At 45.0% G+C, this 25,166-nt stretch overlaps 1 protein-coding gene across 2 annotated transcripts; it reads left to right on the top strand.

Moving 5' to 3' along the window:
• Window positions 1-1,365: 1,365 nt before the first annotated feature.
• Window positions 1,366-25,009, top strand: RGMB (repulsive guidance molecule BMP co-receptor b). Of its 2 annotated transcripts, none has more exons than XM_036280717.1 (5): window positions 1,366-1,631; window positions 2,581-2,656; window positions 5,771-6,033; window positions 11,017-11,525; window positions 23,548-24,513. In XM_036280717.1, exons 2-5 carry the CDS (start codon window positions 2,652-2,654, stop codon window positions 24,214-24,216), a joined length of 1,446 nt encoding a protein of 481 aa, XP_036136610.1. In that variant the 5' UTR covers window positions 1,366-1,631; window positions 2,581-2,651; the 3' UTR covers window positions 24,217-24,513. The 2 variants fall into 2 exon arrangements, with proteins under 2 accessions (XP_036136610.1, XP_036136609.1); XM_036280716.1 differs by having other exon boundaries at window positions 1,457-1,631; window positions 2,337-2,656; window positions 23,548-25,009.
• The last annotated feature ends 157 nt before the right edge of the window (window positions 25,010-25,166 follow it).

Genomic DNA, 25,166 nt, shown 5'->3' on the forward strand with positions numbered 1-25,166 from the left:
TTCTCGGTCAGGGCACATGCCTGGGTTGTGGGCTTGATCCCCAGTGTGGTGCATGAAGGAAGCAGCCAATGGATGTGTCTGTTGCACATCAATGTTTCTATCTTCTCTCTTTCCTCTCTCTCTAAAAAATAAAATAAAAATAACATATTTGGAGGGGTCTACAAAGGATAAGAGGAAGCCACTCTTGTCAAATAATTTCAGAACCGAAAGGAACTGGACCATTGCCCCTAACAACCTTTCTTGATTGTGACCTCAAGCTCCCAAGATATTAAGTCAGGAGACCCTTCTTGCTGGATTCTCTCTGCACCCTCTTTACCCTGCCCTATGCTGCCTCTAGCGTTAGGCCGAGAAACTATAGGAAAGAGTGGGAGCGAGAGAAACCAAAGAAAAGCTGGAGAGGGTCAGAGATAACTCCTAAGAAGGCAAAAAGTGAAAGACCTAAGTGAAGATGCTTGAACATTTGCCCGTATAAAAAGAAGCAGCCTGCCTGCTCGTCCCATGCAGTGCGCTCATGGAACAATAGCTACAACTGAATACCCATGATGCTTATTTTCAATTTTGGAAGATCAGCCTAGGGAAGAAAGCTAATCGCTTTCCTCTCGCCCTCTGCTCCTTCTACTTTTGTCCAAGTGACTGTTGTTCCTCGAACATTTCGTGGGCTTGTTCTGTATAACACGCTTCCTGGACTGTGTCTTAAATGTCTTTCAATCCTCTCTCCCCTCATAATTCCTGACTCGTTATCCTGGGCTTTCTTAAACTGTAAACTCAAACCCCGTTGGCACCTTGGGTGGGCAGAAAGGATCGCTGGATTCCTTATTTCGGGAAAGTCCAGAGTACCATTCCAGCCTCCTGCCTATCCCCATTTAGACACACTAGGAAGATCCTCAAAGATCATTTATGGAGAAGAAAGGATGCATGTTGTGGCTGCTGATGGACAGCTAGAGAAAGGGGTGGGACCGGGGCGAAGGACCGTATCCGTGCCCGTACTGAGGTGCGGAGTGGGAACAGCCTGCGTGCGTCCGGTGCCTTCTTGCCCCGGCGAAGGCTGGCACGATCACAGGGAATCGGTGGTGCCGCGAGTGGGCAAAGGCAATGGGCTGGTCTGGAGGGAGGCGCGGAGGGTGGCGCTGGAAGCGTGAAAGGCGTCTTTGTGCAGGGTTTGGTGAGGTGAAGGGATGGTGAGAGAGGCCTGAGTCAGGACCTGGAGGCTGGGGATCTGGGACGCTGTTACTCGCCACACCTCAGCCGGAGCTGGAAAGATCCGGGTAGAGCCGGCAGGGGGCGGTGTGGTGTGGGAGGGGTAGGGTGGAGGCTCCAAGGACTGGTATTTGACACTGTAAGGGAGAGAAAGGATGGAATTGAGGGATTTGCTTCCCTGTCCCCTCCCCTAGGTGTCAGAGAGTTCGCGCTGGCTGGAAGGGTGCAGACTCTTGCTCGGCGCTCACTCCTTGTAGGGGAGCCGGGAGAGCAGCCCCCAAGGCGGAGCCTCCCTCCTGCCCCCAGTACCGCTGCCCCCACCTGGAGCGGAGAGGCGGGCGCCGCGCTGCCCTCCCTCTACGCCCCGGCCGCGTGGCTTGCGGCTTATTTTCCCAGCTGGCAAGCGTCGCGCTACAGACAAGGGAATGCCTGTGGTGAGTTGTTTATTTTGTTGAAGTTTGCGGTGGGCCAGGGGGACGTGGGGGGAGGGGGGCAACGGCAGGCAGCGGCCGGGACTGTTTTGTTTAGGTCTCCGTCCACCTGTGTGGTATAAATCTGCCAGCCTCAGGACGGCAGGGGACCAGGGTGAGAAAACCCCAGCTGCTCAAAAAGGCCCCTCTTTGCCACTTGCAGATCTAGAACCACATTTGATTCTCCACTCCTGGAATCAGCTAGATTCTAGCTTACACTATCCCCATGCCCCTGATCAGTGCTTCCCGCACCCGCTGCGGACAGGACTGGCGCTCCTAAGAGCAGTCAGCAGCCACGACTCGGGGACAGCTAGCCATGGAAGTTTCTCTCCTTGAGAACAAGGGAGCTGAGGTTTTGATATGAAGAGCGCGCGTGGAATTAGCGGGAACTTGTTTTGGATGCTTCTGGTATGAAGTCCGTTCAGGGTCTGCCCAGTACTACACACAGGGATCCGGGTTGACCAGAGTTTCCCGGACTCGAGGCTGCGGGGAGGTTGGAGGTTGGCTCCAGGGGGCAACCCAGAGGAACCCCAGGGACTGATGACAGTCAACGGCCGTGGTTGCGTTTGCCTGGAAGAAAAGCCTAAATACATTAGCGAGCTGGTAAAGCTTTTAAGGCCTTTTCGGGAGTGAGTGGCTGGCTAATGAGAGGTTAATTTTGTTTCGAAGGGAAGGCAGCGCTGGTTTCCTGAGATAAATGGACAGGAAGCGCATTACCTCCGCGCGCTGGCAAGCGGCTCCCAAATGCTTTTTGCACCTGCCGCTTCGAGCAGTGCGAGCCGCGGCGGAGCCCGCAGGGATCGCCAGGGCCGTTGTGTACGCTCGGGTGATGAGCCTCACGCACGCCCGGGGCCCTCTTCTTCCGGGGGCGCAGCGCTTACGCCGGGCTCTGGGGCTCTTCTCTCACATTCAGGTCCTGCGTGTTCCAGAGCTCGGCGGACCCTTGATCCCGCCTTGCCCCCTCCAGGAGCGGAAGGGTTAAGAATGATGTAAGTACAATCCACGAGCTGCTTGCTGCTGGCTGTCTGACTCCCGGGCTATTTCAGCCCCTGCTTTTCGTACACTGCGTTCTGGGGAGCGGCAGGGGAGCCCTTACTGCAGAATGGGTTGCACACCCTGGGTCTGCGTCCTGATTCTTCTGCCCCAGTTGATCTGTTAAGCAGAGACCCTAGTGTCAGAATTCTGGAAATAGAAGTATATTAAAGGGGGAGGGTGGGGGGTACAGGAAAAATAACCTGCATCTTGTTTAGAATCTACTCATTTTGCTGGCATGTGTTTTATTTCTACCCACTTACACGTTCATACCGTTGCTTTGCTGAGTCCCCTAATTGTACTGTTCTGGCCTCATCTTTCCTTCTTGAAAACAAAGACGAAGGGAGAAAGACTACAAGAGCAAGAAGCAGGGTGGATTTGTGAGTTGTACAAGCTGTCACGTCACGATATTTTTTCATATTAAAATGTAAAACTTTTATAAGTCATCAATTTGTTTGTGTCCCAGCTCCCTCCCCAGAATTTTCTTTGTGGAGTCTTAAAATCCTGCTTAACTTGCAGCATTGGAGCTGGAGAAGTGGATGCTCTATAAGCGACCATTCACCACGCTCTCGCTTTCCAAGCGGTTTCGGGATCTTGCTAGCAGGCTGAATTTACCCAGCGAGTGTGTCAACTAAACTAATGTTTTGAAAATAGGAACCAACATGCGGTTTAATTGTGAAAATTAACATTTTCCTCTAGCCGGCTGGACACTTATGCAGCAATAAAAAGTGAATTGTTAGGCTTATAAATCTTGAGCTTGTCAAATTTTACAACAGAAGAGCAATAAAGCACCTTAGAAGAAATGAAGTATTTCCTCTAGAGCAGTTCCACTTCACACCAGCATTTGCAGTGACTGGAGGGCGCCCTCTATTGATAAGAAAATCGAGAGCACCCAAGTACTTAAGGAACTGGATGGGGGCGGGGAGGGGGGGAGGCGATGAGGAAGGGGGAAAAATCATAGAAAGTCGCGGGTGAAAAGACACAAACTAAACTGAATTTTATCCTTATCTCTTGGTTGTGTGTTTTGAAGTATGTTCAATTAAGTGGGATGCTTCTTTCATAGCGGTGGAATTAAATCTTGGTTTAAAGAAAAGGAAACATTTTACTTAGTCTTTGTTAGCAAAATACTTTGAAAAACATTGTTCACATTAGATTGCTTTTAAAGGACGTTTACCAATATTTCATTAATTTTATTTAATTGATAATATGTAGTAATGGCAAGAGACTAAACTTTTGGCCTACTGGTATTTACCCCATAGTATTATCTAAAAATCATATCAGATAACTCACCCCAAAAAGTCATTTCTCCAGGCAACGCTGAAGCTATTATTTATCATATTATGGATGTGTGCAAGGCTTGGATTATATCATGGACAGTGAAAGGTGTGTTTACCACTTATGTTGTCATAGTATATAATAAGTAATGAAAAGTTACAATGAAAAGATAGGCATCCTTCATTAGGGATCTCATAGTTTGTACAATTCATAATGTGTCTAATAAGTAAGCTGGAGTGATAGGTTTGCCCTCAATTATCCTGGTCAGTTGATATGAAATTCCTAACTGGGGGTTCTAGGTAATGAATGGGTGGAGTTACCTACTTCAATTTGAATGTACTGTAAGTGAATTTAAAATGGCAACCTTGAACTGTTTGGGGAATGGCAAAGGCAAGGGCAGTAGGAAGTGGCTCCCAGCCTTTGAGGCCATTCTAAAGATTAGATACCACTTCACACCTACTGATAACAAATTGGAATCTATTATCAACCTCTTTTCTGACAGTTTTTCCCCTCATTTTGAACCCATCCAATCGCAGAAGTAGGAACTATGACCTGTCATTGAATTAATCTATTAGATTATGAAAATTTGTGGAAAAACCACTGAGCAACAACAAATCATGGCATAATTACTGTACACTGCATTAAAAGCTATCCTCATTAATCTAATTACACTGTAACCGAACACGTTGAAGTTCTCCAACTCTCAGACCCCTCCCAGCTGCTTTCAGGAAGGGAAATGCCCAAGGAACAAGAACACCGGAGTCTCCCACAGCTGCCTGCGAATTCCGCCGGGAGCTGGCGGTACCTCCCCAGCCCATCTGATCCCGTTCGGAACCGCGGGTCACATTCGGATTTCCAAAGCGGCTGGATGCTAACTTTACCAAACCTCTGCAATAGGTTCTAAACGCGGTTCTGCAGATGTGATTAGCCGCGAAGGGACTTGCCGCATGGCTCTGGCTAAAAGCGCCCGCTTCCTCCAAAGAGCTGGATGGTAGTGGAGAGACATAGTGGGGTGATTAAAAAGAAGAAGGAAAAAACTTGGAGGGAAGTTGAATCCAATAACATTAATTCAAGGAGAGGTCAAAGGCCGGTTCCTTTGTAAGGGCGGCCAGAGAGAGTGGCTGTCGCCTGTTTCTATTTGGTTCGAGGAAACAGTAAATCGCGGAAAGGGTGGATGAGAGAGAAGAAGAGAGCGAGAGAGAGGCTGGGCCCGGGCGAGGCCGACAGGACCCGCAGCAGGCGGACACGGAACTCGAATTACACTGAACTGGCAGGAGGCAGGAGGAGGCCGGAGGAGGCGGGTGGAGGAAGGAGGAGGTGGAAAGCGCGGAGGGCGGGTGCTTTGGGCTCTGCTAGCCGCCGGCTGGGTCCAGCGGACTTGCGCTCGCAGCCAATGGGTTGGGAGGGCGGGGCGAAGCGGGGGTGGAAACGACGTGGATTGGTGGGTGGAGGGCGGGCGGAGCGACAGTGAGAGGCTGAGATTGATTGACCCGGGGGCCGCGGCGCAGAGGTATCCGGGCGGCTGGCCGCTGTTCGGTTCGACTGGGCGCGCCTCCGTTGATCCACGCCCTCGCTCCACGCCCGCAAAGCCCACGCTGGCCGGGGCCGGGGCGCCCGCGCGCTTGCGGCCGGATTCGGCACTCGCTCATGGTCTTTGTGTCTTCTCTCCCGCCCTCTCTCCCTCCGGCCGCTGCGATGCTGCTGCGCCCCGTTGCCGTCGCCGCCGACTTGCTCCGCCCGCGGCGCGCTGCTTGCTGCGGCGGTGGCGGCCGCCCGTCCCCGACGCGGGCCTGAAGGAGGAAGAAGAAGAAGCGAGGCGCGTCCCCCGGCCCATGCCGCAGCCACGGCTCCGGACCCGCCACGGCGCCTGTGCCGCCGCCCTCGCCGAAGCCCACGAGACCTGCATGGACGGGCATGGGCTTAAGAGCAGCACCTTCCTGCGCCGCTGCCTCCGCCGCCGTCTCCGGGGCTGAGCAGCGCCGCCGCCGCCCCCGGCTCTGCCCGCCTCCCCTGGCACTGTTGCTGCTGCTGCTGCTCAGCCTCGGGCTGCTCCACGCAGGTACGGGGCGCGTGCGCGAGGGAGACTGCCCCAGGGCCAAGTGCTTTGTTCCCAAACACCCCAGGTTCTGAAGGCGCTAGTCGTGGCGGAGGGGCTGTGTGTCGCGACAGGAAAGGCCTCGCGAGCCCCTGACATGCACCTTGGCCCTGGCTCGCGGCGCAGCGGCAGGGAAACACCCGTGCGGCGCGCCCAGGAGCAGAGGAGGCCTCTTCCCCTCCCTCGCTCTGGCCTTCCCCGCCTTCGGCTCGGACCGTTGATAAATCTCCCCTCCAACAGCCGCTTATCAAAGATTTAGGGGGCGGGGGTGGCGGGCTGCGCGCCCGAGACAAATGTTCCGGATGCTTTATTGCTCTCTGCATTGGTGTTTACTGAAAGTCAGGCTGGGATCAGGTTGCCGCCGCCTCCTCGGAGGGAGACAAGGAGCCTTGTACTGCTGCTCTGGCGTTGGGGGTGGCGGCGAGGCGAAGGAATCGCACCAGATGGAAAGACTTTCACCAGAGTTTGTAAACTCGGAGGTTAATTTCAAAGTAACTTAAACTTCTTTAAACAGGACTTTCTTTAGTATTTGAGAAAGCTGCTTTTAATTCAGCTCTTTGGAAAAGCTCGTGCTTTGTGACTAGCCGCGTGTTCCAGGAGGGGTTGACAGATACGCTGCTTTCTGGAGGTCGGGGCTTCCCCTATGGAAGCAGCAGTGAGGAATCTGTTCTTAACGAAGAAAGCCTGAAAAGGAACCTTCTACCTTGGGACACTGTTTTTCTGTTTTAAATCCTTTCATTAATACAAGGTTAAATATCAGTTATACTATCTCAATAAAGCTGGGGGGAGGGGATATCTAGGATGCTCTATAAACAAGACCACCTCTAGGAGTTTGTCTAGACAAAGAATTTTTAAAATGCCAAATGGAAAGATAAATTATCTTTTATTTGAGAACAACTAGAGCATTAGATAAATTTTTCTTCCAGATCTTTTTGTCCTGTATTTGTATGACAGCAGTCATGGTGCTCTGATCTGGAGAGTCCTGAATTTTAATGCCACCCAAATGCGGGGAGTAGTTTTTATTTATTAAGTCATACCAGCCAGTGCTAGAAATCCTGGAGGTCTTTTAAGTAATGGGGGGAAATGTGGCATTTGAGGAGCGGGCTTAATTTACTTTGTGTAACTTTGCTTTATGATATAAAAGCTGCGTTTTAACACTGTCATTTGAAAAAACAAACTGAAGTCTTAAAGAGTATAGTGGCAAGTTTTAAAATGATTAAGGCTTTTCAGTTAGTTACTTTAGAACCTTAGAAAGTAATGTCAATCTGTTTACAGTTACATGGGAGATTTTTTATGACATGAAAGATATATTCAGGAGTGTTTTGTGTGAAAAATGTGTCCATAGTGTTCAAGCATAGGTTTCTTGAAATGGAAGTCGAAGTGCTGGGCAGGACTGTGTCCCTCTTGACCCCTTGGATATTGTTTCCCTTAGTTGCTACAGGGTCCCATGACAGGGTTGGAATGTGGTCCTTGAAGATTTCTTTGCTGGCGCATGAAAGAACTGAGAAGTTGGTTTAAAGGTTTAGAAAATTCAGGTGCTTTAGTTCAAGAACTTGGAATGTGAAACTCCTCAGCATGTTAATATGCCCTCACTAAAGTCACCATCAGATTCTGCCCAGAGTTGCTGTGGTGAGTGATTTCTGTGGACAGCTTGTCGGAGTGGAGCAATTAATCTGGTTATAGAAAAGAGGGCTTCTTTTGAGAGATTTCTTTGAAGAGCAGTGCTATTGAAATGCAGGGAGTGTTTCTCAGAAGCAGGGAGCCTAGCAAAGTGCTCTTTGCAGATGGGCTACCATATGTTTTATGCCTGGATCCATATAATTCCCCTCAGCGCCCCATATGGCTCCATATTTCACTTAATTCAGCCTCAGCATATCTTGTTTCTTTTATTACAAACTGGTGATTGTGCTGCAAATTCACACGTGCAGCCCTGGCATTGAAGAAACTATCCTAAATGGCGAGGTCTTTGTATGAATTGTTAAGGAAAGCTCTAGACCTGAAAATCCCTTAGCACTTTTCATTAACTGGAATGAAGATACTATCACACCTATCATAGATGATCTGGCTAAAAAAAAACAGAGATCTGTAACTGCAGATTTTGAATTCTGCCCTTGAGAAATGAAGAGTACTTCTATTTGCTTTTTTTTTTTTTTTGCTTTCTCTCTTAAACCTCTACAGTTCATGATTGGAGATTCAATATGGGAGTTACTTGCTTACTCATACACTTCATGGCCTTCTTGGCTACATCCTTGAGATTGTTTCTGCTCCGCATTGTCTTGGCATTTTGACAGGAGGCTTACTTTACCGCCTGTAACAGGCAAAGTGTGCATTGTCATTATAAATTCATGAAGCCTGGATATTTCTGGGTGTATGCTGCAAATTAGTCATTCTACAGGAGCCTGCGATGGGGCTGAAACTGCTGACCCAAATGCCCTCTTCAGTTAGCTGCTTTCCCTCCCACCATCTCTACTCCAAAAGGCTGTTAGAAACCAATCCAAACAAAAGAACCCAAGGAGTTCTGTTTCATGTGAAATTTCTTAAAGGAATCAGCACCTACCTGCTGTGAATAAGGAACGAGAAAGGAACAGAAAAGGGAATATAAATTCTGCTTCTCTTCCCTTCTGAACAATTGCATCTGCATTTCCATGCTGTTCTTACTTTTGATATTTTATGACTATTTGAAATAATTATAAGTAAATGTATGCTTAGATAGATTTTATAGACCATTAAAAGAACAAGTAGGCACTGCAAGTTTAGCGGAAAGTTCTTGTACTGTCATTTATTTGTAGTCTGAGGACTGTTCATTACTGAGTGATTTGGGCCCAGTTTTTATTTTCTTGCTTTCTGCTTGCTATGAATCTGATTTAAAAGGGAAAAAATTGATACAATAGTTACTTAAGTCTTTTTTTTTTTTTTAATTTATTTTAAGATATCAAGTACCATTTGAGAGTCAGGAATTTAGGGGTCATGATGTGTGGAGGGAGGAAAACAGGATTGGAGGAAAGGCACCACTTCCTGGTCTTTATGCAGCTGTGTGTGATCAGCCAGGACTAGGCCTTAAAATCTCTTTGCCTTGATTTTTCCCATCTGCCAAATGGTTTAGGGGGGGGGGGGGGGGTTGAATTTTGTTTGTTTGTTTGTTTTTGCATTTTTGAGTCAAAATAGTTCAAAATGATAATCTGCTTTGGAGAAAGAAGTTCTATAAATATCAGAGCTGCTTTTGTTAAATTTGTAATAAGCAAACATGAAATAGGCTAAACACAAGATGTTTTTGTGATTAATATTTTGATCTTCCCTTTTACTCAAGTTAAAGTGAATATCCAATGAAGACTACAACATTTTTTCCCCTTTTGGTCTTTGAAATGTAAGAAAATGGTTAGGGAGATATCTTGAGAAGTGGTCATCGCCTACCCTTTCCTCCCTAGCTGAAGCCAAAAACAGAGATTACAGGCTATTTAATTTAGATTTAAAAGCAGTTTACTATTGAAAAGATTAAAATATCTTTTTAAATTATCTTTATTTGAAAACCATTTTTAATAAATCTTTATCAGATAAAGTCTTAAATCTTGATATTATCCTGAAGTTTGTTATGCTCACATCTTCAAATAATTACATATTTACTAGTACTCTACTGACTGTTTTCTCCCACCTAGAATAAGATATTTGATGCCTGAAAAAGGTCACAAAGTTTAGTTTAGAACAACGTCCTCATTTCTCAGATGAGGAACATTAGACTTGAAAAGATTGAGTCTTCATAGTTTAGACACCTATAAAGACTGTATAACACAAATACATGTTGCAGTTCATGTCTGTAAAATTTGAGGTAGATGATAAAAGAAAGGATTATTCTTTTCAGTAATTCTAGTGTGTCCCCACTTTCTGGAACAGAATTAAAAAACTGTTGCACATGACATGGCAATTCTTATGATTTTTTGTGCTTTGAGAGGTTTTATAAATTTTTATGTGAGAAGCTAGTGGCAAACATCATTTAAAAATTGACTTTTTTGAATAGTAGGGCAGTAATACTTGGTTTTCCATTACTTCATTACACTACATTGCTTCGGTCATTAAGTTTATATGAATTGTTGATTTAAGGTAAAAATCATTTATATATACTCTGCAAATTCTGAAAAAACAGAGTGAGAATCATCTGTTTCTGCAGTGTGATTTCAGTGTTCTTTTTGATTTAGTGTACTTCTGGTGAACTGTTTGGGAGCTGGGATCCCTGAGTGATAGATGTCAAGGGAGAAGTGATTACAAAGCTTGGTCAAATGTATCACTCTATTTTTTTAAGAGAACATTTACACTTTGCAAAAACCAGGAGATGAAGTGACAGTTTATATACAGTTTGTTGACAAACATCGTTCAGAAAATGCAGAATAACTTAGTGTCTGGATTTTTTTTCTTGTTCTTCCTCTGTTAGCTGTACTAGAATCAGATAAAGGTGTTTTAACCAATCATGCTATAATTTAGGGGTTTCCCCTACCTGAGTTGTGGAAGCTTTCATTGTGGTTTTGTGCATAGACAGTGTTCTCCAAAGCAAATTACTTATGCAGTTTTCAAGCTCGAAACAGTTCACATCTTTTTCTTGGCCTTAGAGCAAAGGACTATCTCTCAAAATCCATAAACAACAGCAAAGTTGATAAAATATGCCATTTATGATTCCCTTGTAACGTTAACCTAAGAACACTTCACTAGACTCATTTTCATTTACAATGGCCCATGCTTGAAAGTTTTAAGTTTATTAAGTGCATGCAGCTTTTCTCCCAGTGGCTTAATTTGTGAGAGACAGAAACACCATGCAATTCTATTTCTGAAGGCCGTCTTAAAATAGGAGTATATGAAATAGAACAAACAGTCCCCAGAGGAGAATGTTATTTTCTCATGTAGCTCAGGAAGTTATGAAGTGTTTAAAAAAATGTGTGGTCTTATCTTCTTTTCCCATAGGTGACTGCCAACAACCAGCCCAGTGTCGAATCCAGAAATGTACCACAGACTTTGTGTCCCTGACTTCACACCTGAATTCCGCCATTGACGGCTTTGACTCTGAGTTTTGCAAGGCTCTGCGTGCCTATGCTGGCTGTACCCAGCGAACTTCAAAAGCCTGCCGTGGCAACCTGGTATACCATTCTGCTGTATTGGGTATCAGTGACCTCATGAGCCAGAGGAACTGTTCCAAGGACGGACCCACATCCTCTACCAACCCAGAAGTGACCCATGACCCTTGTAACTATCACAGCCATGCAGGAGCCAGAGAACACAGGGGAGGGGACCAGAACCCTCCTAATTACCTTTTTTGTGGCTTGTTCGGAGATCCTCACCTTAGAACTTTCAAGGATCACTTCCAGACGTGCAAAGTGGAAGGGGCCTGGCCACTCATAGATAATAATTACCTTTCGGTTCAAGTGACGAATGTGCCCGTGGTCCCTGGATCCAGTGCTACTGCTACAAATAAGGTAAGAATATCTTTTTTCTTCTTACTGATACCTTTCAGGTGTCTGACTCTTCAGACAACTTTGAAAGTGTGATACAAAAGACCTAGTTTAAAAGGAACTTTGCTTGGTCTTCTTGGCAAGCAGTGTTAACAGGGTGGATGCAGGATTACATGAAAATTAGTAAGGAATTTCTAGCTGGAATTCTAGGGCTTATGAAAAATGTGGGTCTAAATTTAAATAGGCAATTATATGAAAAATAAAAAGTAAACAGTAACATTGAGTTCTCTTGGGAAAAGGCAGGCCTATTTCATGAAAAACTGATTTTTTCAGTGATGTCTTTTTTAGTGCATATGTGTATGACTCGATTTGACTAATGTAGGTATTCTGAATAAAGAAAGCTGAGAAGCTTGAGGGCAATAACCCATCAGGAAACATATTTTATTAGAAACTGGGAAGCTATAGTAAAAGGTAATGTCGATAAGCCAGCCTCCCAGTGGCAGACCTAAAAGTCTTTCAGTTACTATCCTGTGGTGACCATGGAAGTTAGACTTGGATATTGCAGAGCAGTGATATATAACCCCAAGTAACCTCAGGTGAACAATTTAAGTGAGAAGCCAAGGAGAAAACTGAGAAAATGAAGTTAAACTTACCCTGCCTAGCTGCTAGTGTCTGTGGTTCTGGTTGGTTGGTTGATTGGTCAGTCGGTTGGTTTTAAAGAAACTAATACTGAATCCTCTGAGTCAACTTTAAGGAACCAATACTTTAGTGCAGCCATTTTCAACGTTTTTCATCTCATGGCATGCGTAAACTAATTACTAAAATTCTGCAGCACACCAAAAATCATAGTGTATTTTTTGCTGATCTGACCAAAAAAATAGGTATAATTTTGTTTCATTCATACTCGATCTCTGTTGTTGTGTTGGCTATTGTCATTTTTTAATTTGACAGTCTAAGGTCAGTGCCCCTGACTAAATAGGCAGGTATTGCATGTTTTAAAAATTCTTGTGGTTGAAAATTGCTGTCTTAGTGTAAGTAGGTGGGCAGGAGTTGTGAACTGGGTTTTCAATTGCCAGTCAGGGCTAATTTATTCATTAGCAAATAAAGAAGTCAAGAGGGTTTTCCACAATAATAGTGTCCCAAATAACCAGCTCCTTCCATCTCCCCATCCATAAAATCACATATGTAGACTATCTCATGTTTAATTTCCTTTGTTTGTTTTATCTATTCACCAGTTGGTTTAGACTAAGATATAATTGACAAGGATCAAGCTTTTGTAATACTTATGACTCTTCTTTTGATTCAAAGACACCCTCCCTTGCCTCCAAACATGTGTGGCACATTTTTAAAGTGAATTTAAATTATTTGACTTGGCATTTCGTGGAGGGAGTTTTACAACACCTCCGGAGATATCTGGAGGCACCCAGGGGTGTCACAAATCTAAGATTAGAAGTCATTGCTCTGAACAAAGAAGACTATTAAGAGTGGTGTAGACATCTTAGGGGAACTCAAACATCTTTACACTTTAGTCCTAGTACAAGCCCAAGCTGGCCTTTCTAAATTCTACATCTTGAATAAACTTTCTTTCTCTGGCTTTTATAAGCATGAAAGTAATTTTTCTACCTCTATATTAAAATATGTATATTATGTTATGATGTAAAGTTATATAATTATGAAGTTTTAAGACAAGTCATGACCAAAAATCCATCAATGCAGCAGAGTCAGGTCACAGAACCTGAGAGTAGTGTTTGGGAAAACATAACACTGGGAATTCGAGAAGGCAGTTTCATTGGGAATGGAGAAAATCATCATTGATTGTGCAAATAGTTGAGGACTTTGAGAGACAGCCTTCAGACAATACTATATCGAGATGAATAAGTGCTGTGTGTACGGGAACACGTTGGTTCCATGGAATAATTGACACTGAAGTACTTTATTTAGATCATTCCAGTTCAGTTGTGGTTGATCTATCATAGTTTTTTGCAAATAAATAAATAAAAGGTACATCTTTGTTTTCTCTTGCAGTTTAAGGATCAAAGGTTTTACCCATTCTAAAAAGGGGTCTTGTCTTCTGACATAAATTCAAGCTGATGGTGAGAATGCTTGGTCTTTAATTGCACTATTGGAAAGTATTTCCCCACATCTGGTGACCATGCTGTTCAGCAACAAATTACTCAATGGCTTCACGACCTCTAGTAGTTGGTTTTTTCCTTCTTGTTGTAACTCGCCAAAGCTCCCAGAAGCATCTGGAAGGTTACTGTTGAAGGTCTGTCTCAATGCTGGTATGACCTGTGCTGATGAAACCAAGAAAAGGCCTAAAATCTTGTAGTAAATTTTCTTTTACCTACCCAGTGCCAAAGTAAAACCTGTAAAAAAGTCTAAACAATGAAAAAATAATGGTAATAAACATAAAAACAATATGAGGCAAAACGTACTTATGAAATAAGTTTAAAAAAGATGGTTTTTTTTTTCCCCCTTGATGTCTGTGCAGTCTCAGTTTCACTGAAACCTTAGGCACATACCGAGACCAGCATGGATAACCTAGCACTGCACATTGCAAATACTGTCCCCCCCTCATGGTCAAGCATTTGTAACGAACCATGTGCTCAGTGTTGCTAGCTTTAAAGACTGACCAATGGTATTGACGAGGCTGGCCAGCTGTGATACTGAAATCGTATGGAAGCATCTGTTTCTTTCCCTGCCTTCAGCACTGACTAGCACTAGACCTGGGTGTTTGGACAGTGAGGTCCCTAAACCAACTCCTTGTCCTAGGAACCTGGCTTCCTGAGCAAGCCATCTTCAAGCTGATGTTTGTGAGCACTACCTGACCCTAACCATCCACCTTTCCCTCATCACAAAAATAATAAAACTAAGGGGTGGGGAATCTAAACAACAAAATGAAAGAAAAATGAATTCATCCAGGGACCATTTATTAGCTAAGCCTTTTTCTTTTTCCACACGTAGGCAGTGAGTTCAGGACAGCTAGGCCCGCAGTGCTGGACAGTGGCCCCATCTCCCCATCTGTTATGGTGAGCACAGGTGTGCTTTCTTGGGGCTTCCAGGTTTTTGTTATGCCCTCTGCCAGCCTGTTAGGCTCCCTCTCTGGAGCAGTCTGTGTGGTTGGCCACCTTGCCAGGTAGTGAGTTCCAAGGCCAGGGCTGGTTTTTCATCTCTCCACCCCTGAGGCTGCAGGAGTATCTGGCACAGCTACATACCTGGGCTGAGATTCACATCAGCTCTGGGCCATCTTCCCTCTGGCTGCGAGAGGTGCTTCAGACCTGCAGGCACTGGGGGAGAGGAGAGGACAGACTTAGAACTGGCAGGGTTGGCTACCTGGGAAAGAAAAGCAGTTTTTGTTTGGGGAGAAGAGTAGCTCACACTAGGCTCCAGAGAGAACACAAGTCAGTAGCTCTCCCAGGCCTCACAAATAAACAAACAGATCATCTGTGGCAGTGCTTGACTTCTGTACCTCCTCTTCCACTTTCTCTTTGCCAGCTCCTCAGTCTCAACTCCTATGGACTGACTTCTCTGTCTCTATTTAAGTGGACTCAGTAAAGATTTGTATATGCTGTGATTACAGAAAGTGATTTTGATATAAATTATTTTACGAAAGGATTCTGCACTTTGCAGCTATGCAATATTCCTAATATAGTATTAAAATCACCAGTCCTGAGTGTATTTAAAATTATTCCTTTTCCAAAAAATTTCAGGAATGCATTTATTGCACATCTGAACAATGGCAGTACTTTTTAAAATTATTTTTTACAAGTAATTTGGATATCTTTGCTTAATTTTTACTTTTAATGTAATCATGTCATTTTCTATCTCTGTAGCTTTCTTATCTCATCCTCCTAATTCAGTAAAATAAAATTACAAGTTGGAAGGTAAACTGGGGATGACAGCAAGTCCTTTTATAGATATTCTGCTACAGATTTTTCTGCACTTCATCTTTTAGTGAGAGAAGGTGGTTTACCTTCAGGCAGTTTACATTTGAAAAGAGGTGTTTTTTGTGCTTGACCAAGCCAGATGATTGTTGGCCAGGTAAGTGGACACTCTAGTTCTTACTCCCGCCATGGACATTAGCATTCAGCTGTGCAAAGCATGGGAAGAGGCCCTACCCGTCAGGTTTCTCTATATATATTTAAAAGTTACTAATTATTCCTAATTCTTTAGCTCTTTCTAGAAATTGTGAAAACTTCCACTGGTTGATAACAGATGAAGAAGGAAGACTTAGTTCATTTGATTCATTCTTGCTTGCCGTCTTCCTCACACTGTCAACCCACAGCGTTCCCTTATTTTCTTGTAGGGTCCTAGATCATGCGTTGGGTCTCTTTCTTTCTGTTGCCTCTCAGCATGTAGCTGTTGTTCCACAACAATAATGGGCATGTAAGCCATTGTTGTGGATCATTCTGATGGTCACAAAATCAGAGAGATGTGCCTGCATTGCCAAGTCTTTCCTCTGTAATTTTAAGCATAACTCTGGATCAGGGTTTGGAAATCTGTTCTCTCTTGACCCCAGGCCTCCTAAGGCTTTTTATTGTTTTTGTGGCAAAGTTGTTTCTGTTTTGTTAATCCTCATCTGAGGATAGGATATTTTTTCCATTGATTTTTAGAGAGAGTAAAAGTGAGAGAGAGAGAGAGATGTGAGAGAGACACATCAACTGGTTGTCTCCCATATGAACCCCAAACATAGGTGGGGATCAGACCTGCAACCGAGGTATGTGCCCTTGACTAGGAATCAAATCCACAACGCTTTGGGTCTCAGGTGGATGCTCTAATCACTGGTCAAGAGGAGCCAGGACTGTAGCCAAGTTCTTGTAACCCATTTTGTTGTTTGGATCTTTACAGACACAATGTGAGCTACACTGTGGACTAAGAAAGATGCTGCACCCTCCCATAGGCAGGGTTGTGTTTTAGATATATGAACGCTATTCTGGCATGCAGCATTTTCAGAGAGGACACATGGCGTTTCCTTCCAGAGAGCACAACTGCTCAGAAACAGCTTTAAAATCTGAGATTGCTCTTTGTTTTGTTATGACAGATAATTCTTATCATTTCTTTTAAGATTTGCTCTTTGTCATGGTCCTCCTTGTTTTGCAGAAATGACCCAAAAAAGTTATGAGACTAGTTGAGGTATATTGGGGAACAGATGGGAAAGAAGTTTGCTGTTGTAGCTCCCTGCTCAGTATAATCATTTCTCTGATAAAATGCATAATTAATTTAGTTCTGCATTTCAGCCAGCAAGCATGAAATAGGACCTCCTGTGTAGGGGAAGTGCAGAGATCAATGCATTCTCTGCCTCAGTCTAAGCACATAACACATAACTAAAATGTGCAGCAGTTGGTGGAGAATTGTGGACTTTGTGTGTAAAACCAGCCATTTGCAGGGTTTTGTTTTTTTTTTTTTTTGAACATTGGTGGCCTGCATTCATAAGCTGGTTCCACAAGCTACTTAGCAAGTTGTTGCAGGTGTCAAGAAGGGCCAGAGAGGTGGGTTGCTATACCCAGAGCACACTCCTCCACCTTGGTCACTTGTGATGGGTCACTTTTTTTACTCCTGGAATTTGACAGCCTCTCTTTCCATCCTGCTAAGTCAAAGTAGCCACTCATGTTTACCCACATTTCCTCACACCCCTACAACCTATTAGGGTCCAGAACCCTGCCTGCCACTTTTGAAAGGTTGTTGGAAGGAGGAGAGGACCTTCAGAATCCCCCTTTTGTAGGTGAAGTTAACCCAACACCTGCCTGCGGGGCTAGGCAGGCTCCGCTCAGTGCCGTGGGCTTCTGCAGCTTGAACAACCCACGCTCCTCCGTAGTTCCAACCAGAGGCACCCGGCCAAGTCTGATACACAGCCGAGAGTCAGAACTTGTTTTCCTGTCACACTTCCAAATGTCTCTCTCTGCCCTGTTATATTCTCTTCGAGTCAACATCTTGAGAGGAAGGGGCGAGAAGGAAACATTGGATGGTTGTCCTTTTCGCTGGCCTCAGTTAACGCGAGCCAAGCGTGCGGTGCGGACACAGCGTGGTCACCTGCCGCGGGGACGGGGACGGGGACCGGGAAGCATGCCGCCCCAGCCTCGGCTGTTTGTTTTGACTGCCGCAGAACTGGCTCTTCCACTCTTCGGAATGTGGTGGTGGTGTGGGTGAGGTAACTTAAGGACTTAAACTGCTCGACTTGTAAGTGGTAACTAACAGGAAGAGCAACACGTCTAAGGTACAGAATTGAACCGGACAGCCTTACCATGAAAACACGGGGCTGTTGGGTCTCGGAAGGACTTCAGGTGGAACTGGTTGTGGACAGAGGAGTTTTTTATGTCCTAGTGAGCTGGTTATTTTAAGACATGAAGTCAAAAGAACGTTTGGCTAATTCTGCTGGGTTCTTTCGGTGTTGGCACACAGGATGTATATACTGTGGTAGAACTGATAGGACAGCATTTGAACACTAACTTTCATAAACCCTGAAACAGGGTCACGGTTAATCTTTCCACTTCAGGATGTGTGTGAGTGCGCACATGTATATGTGCACGCGTGCACTTATGTCATGTGTCTTCCCCTCTTTACCTCAGGAATATGAAGACAGAAGGGTATTGTTTGTGTAGCATTCCAGTTAACTGGCTTCTTGAAATATATGGTCACGACCTCTGGCCACCTTGTTCCTGAGTGGGCTTTTTTTTAATAGCCCTGGGAGCTGGAACCTAGAAGTGACAGAGTGTGAGTGTATTATGAAGACCTTCAAGCCCTTTTACTTTTTTAATCACCTCCCAAAACTGAAAAATGATCAAAGAGGCTGTGATTTCCTAATCCTCCTGGTTTGGGAAACAGCTGTGCTGAACCTAAGCCCAGAACATTTGCCCAGGGACCCGCTGGGGCCTGGGATCTGGGGCCCTGCCCACATACCCCATGAGGAGTGAGAGCCCTGCAGGCGAGAGCCAGACCTGCTAGGGCAGATTCCTACCCCTACAGTTATGCCTCGGGCCCTGGCTCTCCCCTTTCAAAATATTTTTAGCCTCTGGTCTGAAACCCAGTGGCAGCCTGGGCCTGTAACACTGCCCACACATGCCTAACTTTCACATCCAGAAGGTAGTGAGGTCCTACATTTGCTGGGCTCCTTGTAATGCAGAGTCTGAACAGGACAGACAAACAAGTAGTCCCCTGTGGAGGTCTCTGCATGGCTAAGACTTTAAGGACTAGAGGCCTTTCTTCCTCACGCTCAGCATAGCCTTGCTCTGGTCTGTACAAGGAAGCTGGCCAATTGCCCTGCCTCTGAGCCTATTCATATTCCAGCCTTCCTTGTTCTAGTGTACAGAAACTACCCTTTGGAAGTCGGCATTTTTGTGCCTGACCCTTTCATGTGTCATCCCTGGACTTGCTTTCCTTTCACTCTGGCAAGCTCTTCCCAGCCTCTGAGCCCAAGAGTGCTTCTCCCTGGACCACCCCAGCAGCCTCAGCGTGGGCGTCCTTCCCTCTGGTTTGGTTTCTTCTTTCTCCATCTGCTGCCAAGAACCCCTCCATCATCAAGGCAGCCCTTGTTCCTGCATGTATTACCTGGGGCAACACTGAAGAATAAATAAGGCTGATCCATTCCATTTCTCTGGATTCCTGCAAGTGTTCCTAGAGGAGAGAGCTGTGGAAAGAGACTATGAGGGGAGAGAAACCTGTTTTGATCTCTCTTTTGAAGGTAGCAGATTCTTAGTTTCATTCAAGCCCTAAAAGGAGTCTAGGGTAAGATTTTTAGTCTACCACCCTCCTCTTAAACACATGTACTGTCTTCCTGTTAGTATATTCTCCTAGTCCAGTAAAATTATTTAACAAAATACACGTTTGTAGGTCTTACATTCAGTCTTCTTGTAGTGCATAGTTGATATATAGGCTGAGTAGTGATTGTAAATGTGCATTTCAGTTCATGGACTTAACACCTTCCTAGCAGATGTTTTTTCTTTAATTTTAAGGAAAATTATCAGTGATATCAGTTACTAACCAACCCAACATTTTTAATTAAATATGGTACATATACTCTCCTTGGTTTTGTTTGAAATTATTCAAACAGAAAGGTGTATTCTAGATGAATATGCTGTTTTTCCACCCTGCTCCTAAAAATGGGAGAGACACAGAGTTCTCCCATCTTTTGTAATCAAAGGGCAGGCACCTGCCTCCCAGCCTAGATGGGTGGCTCAGCCCAGCCCAGCTTCAGCTTCCTGTCTCCCTCAGGCAGTGGTGCTTGTGGGGGCTTGAGGGGACCAGAGAAAACACTGGACTGGAGGAGCTTTCAAAGGCCTCTACTTCCCTTGGCCTCTACTTCCTTTTTTGGTGCTTCCAGGTTTTCTAGGCTTTGACTTCAGGAGTCAGGACTAGGTGTTTAGGAGGTGGAGCATGCGCATTTCTTGGAAGTGTGTGCTCTTGTTGGAATGGTCTCTGTTCTGCTCACTCCGCTTACCTGTGTGAGCGGAAAGGGGCTGTGAGCAGGTGGCCTCGTATCTTCCCTTAGTCACCTATTTTTTCAACCTGTAATGTACTCAGGATCTGGTGAAGTGGACATACTAACTATATAAAATAAAATTCATTTAGGTTCCTTTATCACAAGCAGAATTTTAACAAGGTACACATCAACATTGTTTCCCCATGTTCCAAGACGATTTCTCTTTAGTTCACTGGCCCATTCATCCAAGAGGAGTCATTCCTTGATCTAAAAGTCCAGCTCTGGTATTTGAGGGTTCCAGTGAGGTCCTGCACTTGCAGTGCCAAACCCCGGCCTGATTAACCACTGGTGAATGTTTCTTCCAAAATGCAATAAGCACAGATAGTTCAGTGCACAGCCTTTGGGGAGTCCTGCTGTTTGAAAACCTGTGCACAGCACTTCAGAAGGCTGCTGAGCTTGGGGAAGATACGTCTGGATCTTAGCGAGACGGTGCCTGGGTTTTCCTTTTTGTCAGCTCCCTCATTTTCTTTTAATGTATTTTCTTTTTTATTTTTCCTGGTGGAAAGGAGAGGCAGATGTCTCTAAATTTTGATATTTCACAGCAAACCTTAAGCCCTTATTGCTTTCATGTGTGGAAAGGTTGATTTGTAGCTGCTATCTTTCTTCCTAATAGACCTTGTGGGTGGTAAAGATCTCAGGGAGTGAACATTAAAAATGAATGAGGAGAACTGGAGTAGTTTGTCTGAGGTGGGGTTTGAGAGGGACTGGGTGGGGGAGGTTTAACAAAAGCCATTGATGTTTTAAATGCACAGAAATGCCACCCATCAATAATAAATGGTGTGGCACAGAACAGATGTGCCAAATTGAGTTATTACAGCATATGGATCTGTTCATAGAGGGAGGAAAGCAAGCAGCCTGGCTGGTGTTTGAGAGCTTTGGAGTATAATTTTGAATATTCTGGTTTTACAAAGGTCTGATAGCTGCCAGTTGGAAATACAGAACATTTGAAATTCCCAAGAATTCTGATTAAATTTTGAATGTTTTAAAGATAAGAATTATTAAGAATGAATAAATATTGTTTTTCTGAAGAGGGAGACGATCTGAAATGGCATTTCTGGCCCTTTACGGCTGAGTGCTTGCTGTTCGAGAGTTTGTGTTGTAATTATATGAGGAATGAAATTACATTACAAAACTTAAGTCATGTGAAACTGTTACCTAGTGTTTTCTACATTTACACTGATGGTATCTCTAGGTCCATACTTAAACTACAGAGGATAGCTCAGGAAGCCCCTCTCATGCCTTGAGATCGATTCATCACCCTCAGCATTTTGATTCATGGGCTAATTCTGTACATAGGCTCTGTGAGAATTACCTCACCCCAAAGTGAAACGAGAGAAATATCAGCGTCATTATCTCACAGAGAAAATCACTCCCAGGAAATTGGACAGATAAAAATCTGTTAGGTAAACTGGAATACTTTGTAAGTGTACATACTAGTGCAGAGGTTAAGCTTTGAATTGTACTTAATCTTCTCAAGGTGTGTCACAGCAGAGCAGGGACAGTAATGTGTGAGGGTTTGAAATGAGTCCTGGGTTGAAAACAGCAGAGACTTGGTAAGACATGTGGGACGATCCCACTCATCCCAGTACGACCCACGCGTGCCTTCCTGGAAACCTCGGTGGAATTGGATCTCTCCTCTTTGTTGTCCCAGCAAAACTAATTCCTCTTTCTTTTTTCTAAGGTGAACAAAAGGTACTTAATTCTTGCAAATAATGCCAAGTCGGTTTAAATTTGAGGTTTGCTAGATTAGAAAGACAAATTACTTAGCTGTTGCAGAAGAGTTCATTGAATCTTTGGGAATGTTCTAGTTGAAAATGAAGATAGTGATTATATGAAGTCTATTACTGACTCTTATTTTAGCCATTTGTATTAACTTTCAACTCTTTCAGGTGCAGAATTTATTTGAATTAATCTTTTCACCTCCAAGGGATCCTAGCTTGCCTTTAAAAAAAAAAACTTGTCAAACTGTCTTTAGAGCCACCAAATAAATCTATTTTATAGTCCCATTAGCTATCTAGCTCAAAGTCCCCTTCACCCTGGAAGGTCCTATGGTTGCATGCACAACAAATTTCCTGAGATCATCTCTGGTACACCTCCTTTGGGTTGTTAAGAAGGTGTTGAAATGCGAGAAGGCTGGTAGTGAAATTAAATTGTGGCTCAGGGTAATTAGGAGGGAGAAATCCAAGCATTTTCATAGTACATTGTCTGGCCTCTAGTTGCAGCTGCAAACAACGGATATGAATTTAACCAGTTGCTGCAGTGCAGCTGGTTCAGATCTGGCTTTACAACTGGCTGAAGTAAAATGAAATGGCTGGAAAATTCCAGTCAAGTAACACCAAGGGGAACATGTGGAATTAAATAGTGTGAGCAAATGCTGGCCGAGTTGAGGAAAAAACTTCAGACATAAACTTGAGGGTGGTGGTGAGGACTTGTAGAGAGAGGGAGGGTGGGGAGGGGGCCAGGGCATTTTCTGGCCTTTTTAACAAGGGTCTATTGTTTTGATTAGTTCCCTTGCAGGAGGTGGTTTCCTCCATCCAGAGTAATTTGTAGAGTGTTTGGCCTGTCTACCTTCCTCCTTGACTGAAGTCACCTGATACCTTTTTTTTTTCCTCCAAAAAGAAAGAAAAATAAGCTGTTACCTCAGTTACTGACAATAACACAAATCTCAAATGTAGTCTTTTTCCTTCGGGACAGTTTTCCCACCTTGTGTGACCCAGGAGGCCCTGTCTGTTCATAGTCCTCTTCCTTCCGCCACCTGCACCAGAGACGTTGAGTGTGCTGGGGGCCAAGGTGCTCAGAGGTTCAGTTTTTTTAAAAAATACAATTGTTCTCATTAAGAAAAGAAAGTGGGTTCACTAAAGGAAAGCTTTTGTATTAGTAGTTTTTTCTCCATGAATTGTCTGAGGGAAAAAATTCTGAGAAGCTGAAGGGCCATGTGCTGTTTGGGGAAAACATTTGTTGTAACTAGGTTTAGGGTACTCACTCCCTGCCAGTGCTTGGGAGCATGTTTGCCAAGTGATTTCCCTGTCACAGGGATTAGCCAGTCATGTGAAGCACTTGATGAGGAGACTTAGAGAAGTCTTCCTGGGGCACATGACTGGTCGCTGCTGCTGGGACGGCCCCTGCTCAGCTCCGCTGCGTCCCTTCAGTGTGTATGAGTGAGTTGGTAGTGATTCGTCATGGGATACTTTACAGTCCAATGAAGAAACTTTTTAGGAACCAAAGTTGTGGCAAGTATACTGTTAATTAAACCCCTTAAAATTTCTGCATAACTTAGAAAGGAATATTTTTTCTCAGCCATACCACTCACTGCTCATCTGTTTTTGGAAAGGGAAAAGATATAAGTGATCAATAAAACTGTCTCCACCCCAACAGCAACCCTGTTCTCTCTCAGCAGAGACAATTTCTTCCTGATGCGCATCACTCATGCCAGCGCCATTCACTTGTGAAGCGGGGCAAGGGGGCTGAGTTCAGAGGGTCTTTCTCCAGCTGGTCAGCTCCAGGATGGAGGAAAGCTCTCGGTGTATGCTTCCCTCCCCTGTGTTAAACTGTACACGCTCCTTCCCACAGATCACGATCATCTTCAAAGCCCACCGGGAGTGTACCGATCAGAAAGTGTACCAAGCTGTGACAGATGACCTGCCGGCTGCCTTTGTGGACGGCAGCACCAGCGGTGGGGATGGCGACACCAAGAGCCTGCGTATCGTGGAAAGGGAGAGTGGCCGCTATGTGGAGATGCACGCCCGCTACATCGGGACCACGGTGTTTGTGCGGCAGCTGGGGCGCTACCTGACCCTCGCCATCCGCATGCCCGAAGACCTGGCCATGTCCTACGAGGAGAGCCAGGACCTGCAGCTGTGTGTGAACGGCTGTCCCCTGAGCGAGCGCATCGATGATGGGCAGGGCCAGGTGTCTGCCATCCTGGGGCACACCCTGCCTCACTCCTCCCTCGCACAGGCCTGGCCCGGCTACACCCTGGAGACTGCCAATGCTCAGTGCCACGAGAAGATGCCAGTGAAGGACATCTACTTCCAGTCCTGTGTCTTTGACCTGCTCACCACTGGTGACGCCAACTTCACCGCGGCAGCCCACAGTGCCTTGGAGGACGTGGGGGCGCTGCACCCGAGGAAGGAGCGCTGGCACATTTTCCCGAGCAGTGGTCGGGGGGCGCCCGGCGGAGGCGGCCCTTCGGCGCTCAGTCTAGGACTCACGTGCTTGATCCTTATTGTGTTTTTGTAGGGGTTGTCTTTTATTTTCCTTTGTCTATAACAAAATTTAAAAATATATATTGTCATAATATATTGAGTAAAAGAGTATATATGTATATACCATGTATATGACAGGATGTTTGTCCGGGGACACCCACCAGATTGTACATATTGTGTTTGACTGTTTTTAGTATGTTGGATGTAGTGTTCTTTGATTGTATCGATTTTATTTTGCAGTTTTGTGAAATGTTTTATAATGTCCCTGGCTGGGGACCTGTTAGAAAGCACTTTATTTTTTATATATTAAATATTTATGTGTGTACCTGGTTAGTATGTATAGTACATATACACACACCATACTCAGCGGCCCTTTGAATATGACCAGTGATGATGTCTGTGGCTGTCCCTGGCTGTCCCTCATGGCCCACCGCTACTGATGCCCATGGCGTGGGGCCCACCAGCTTCCTGCGGGAGCCTCCTCGCGCGCGTTGGAAGGATCGTAACGCCTTGCACGTCACAGGTGCTGTGGCTCTGTGAATGCTGGTGTCGAGGAAGCCTCACCCTCCCGAACAGCTGTCCCTTCCCAGAGGGTGGGCGAGTGGACCCTCATTAAACCATGGTGGTTGTATCTGAGCACTTCTGGTATAGTAAGTTGAACTATATGAAACTGCTGTTTTTATAGGTCAGAAGGGGCTAGTGATGGCAATTTCATAGATAAATACCAGGCATTTTGATAGACTCCCGTAGCTCTCAGTCTTTTTCTTCCCATGTCCCTGTCTAAACTGTTGTGTTTTTTTCCTCTTTTAACTATTTTGCATCGAACAAACAAAATGCAAAAACATAAATTTAATGATGGTGCCTTGCTGTTCTCTGATTTGTGCAAGGCCGTGTTCTTGGCCTTCCTCCTCGGCTCTCTGGGCCCAGAAGCATACGGCTCCTTGTCTCCACCCCCAGTGAGCCCAGGCGCTCGGCACCGTTAAG

Source organism: Molossus molossus, unplaced genomic scaffold, assembly GCF_014108415.1.
Source record: "Molossus molossus isolate mMolMol1 unplaced genomic scaffold, mMolMol1.p scaffold_m16_p_3, whole genome shotgun sequence".
In the NCBI taxonomy this organism is placed as follows: Eukaryota; Metazoa; Chordata; class Mammalia; order Chiroptera; family Molossidae; genus Molossus; species Molossus molossus.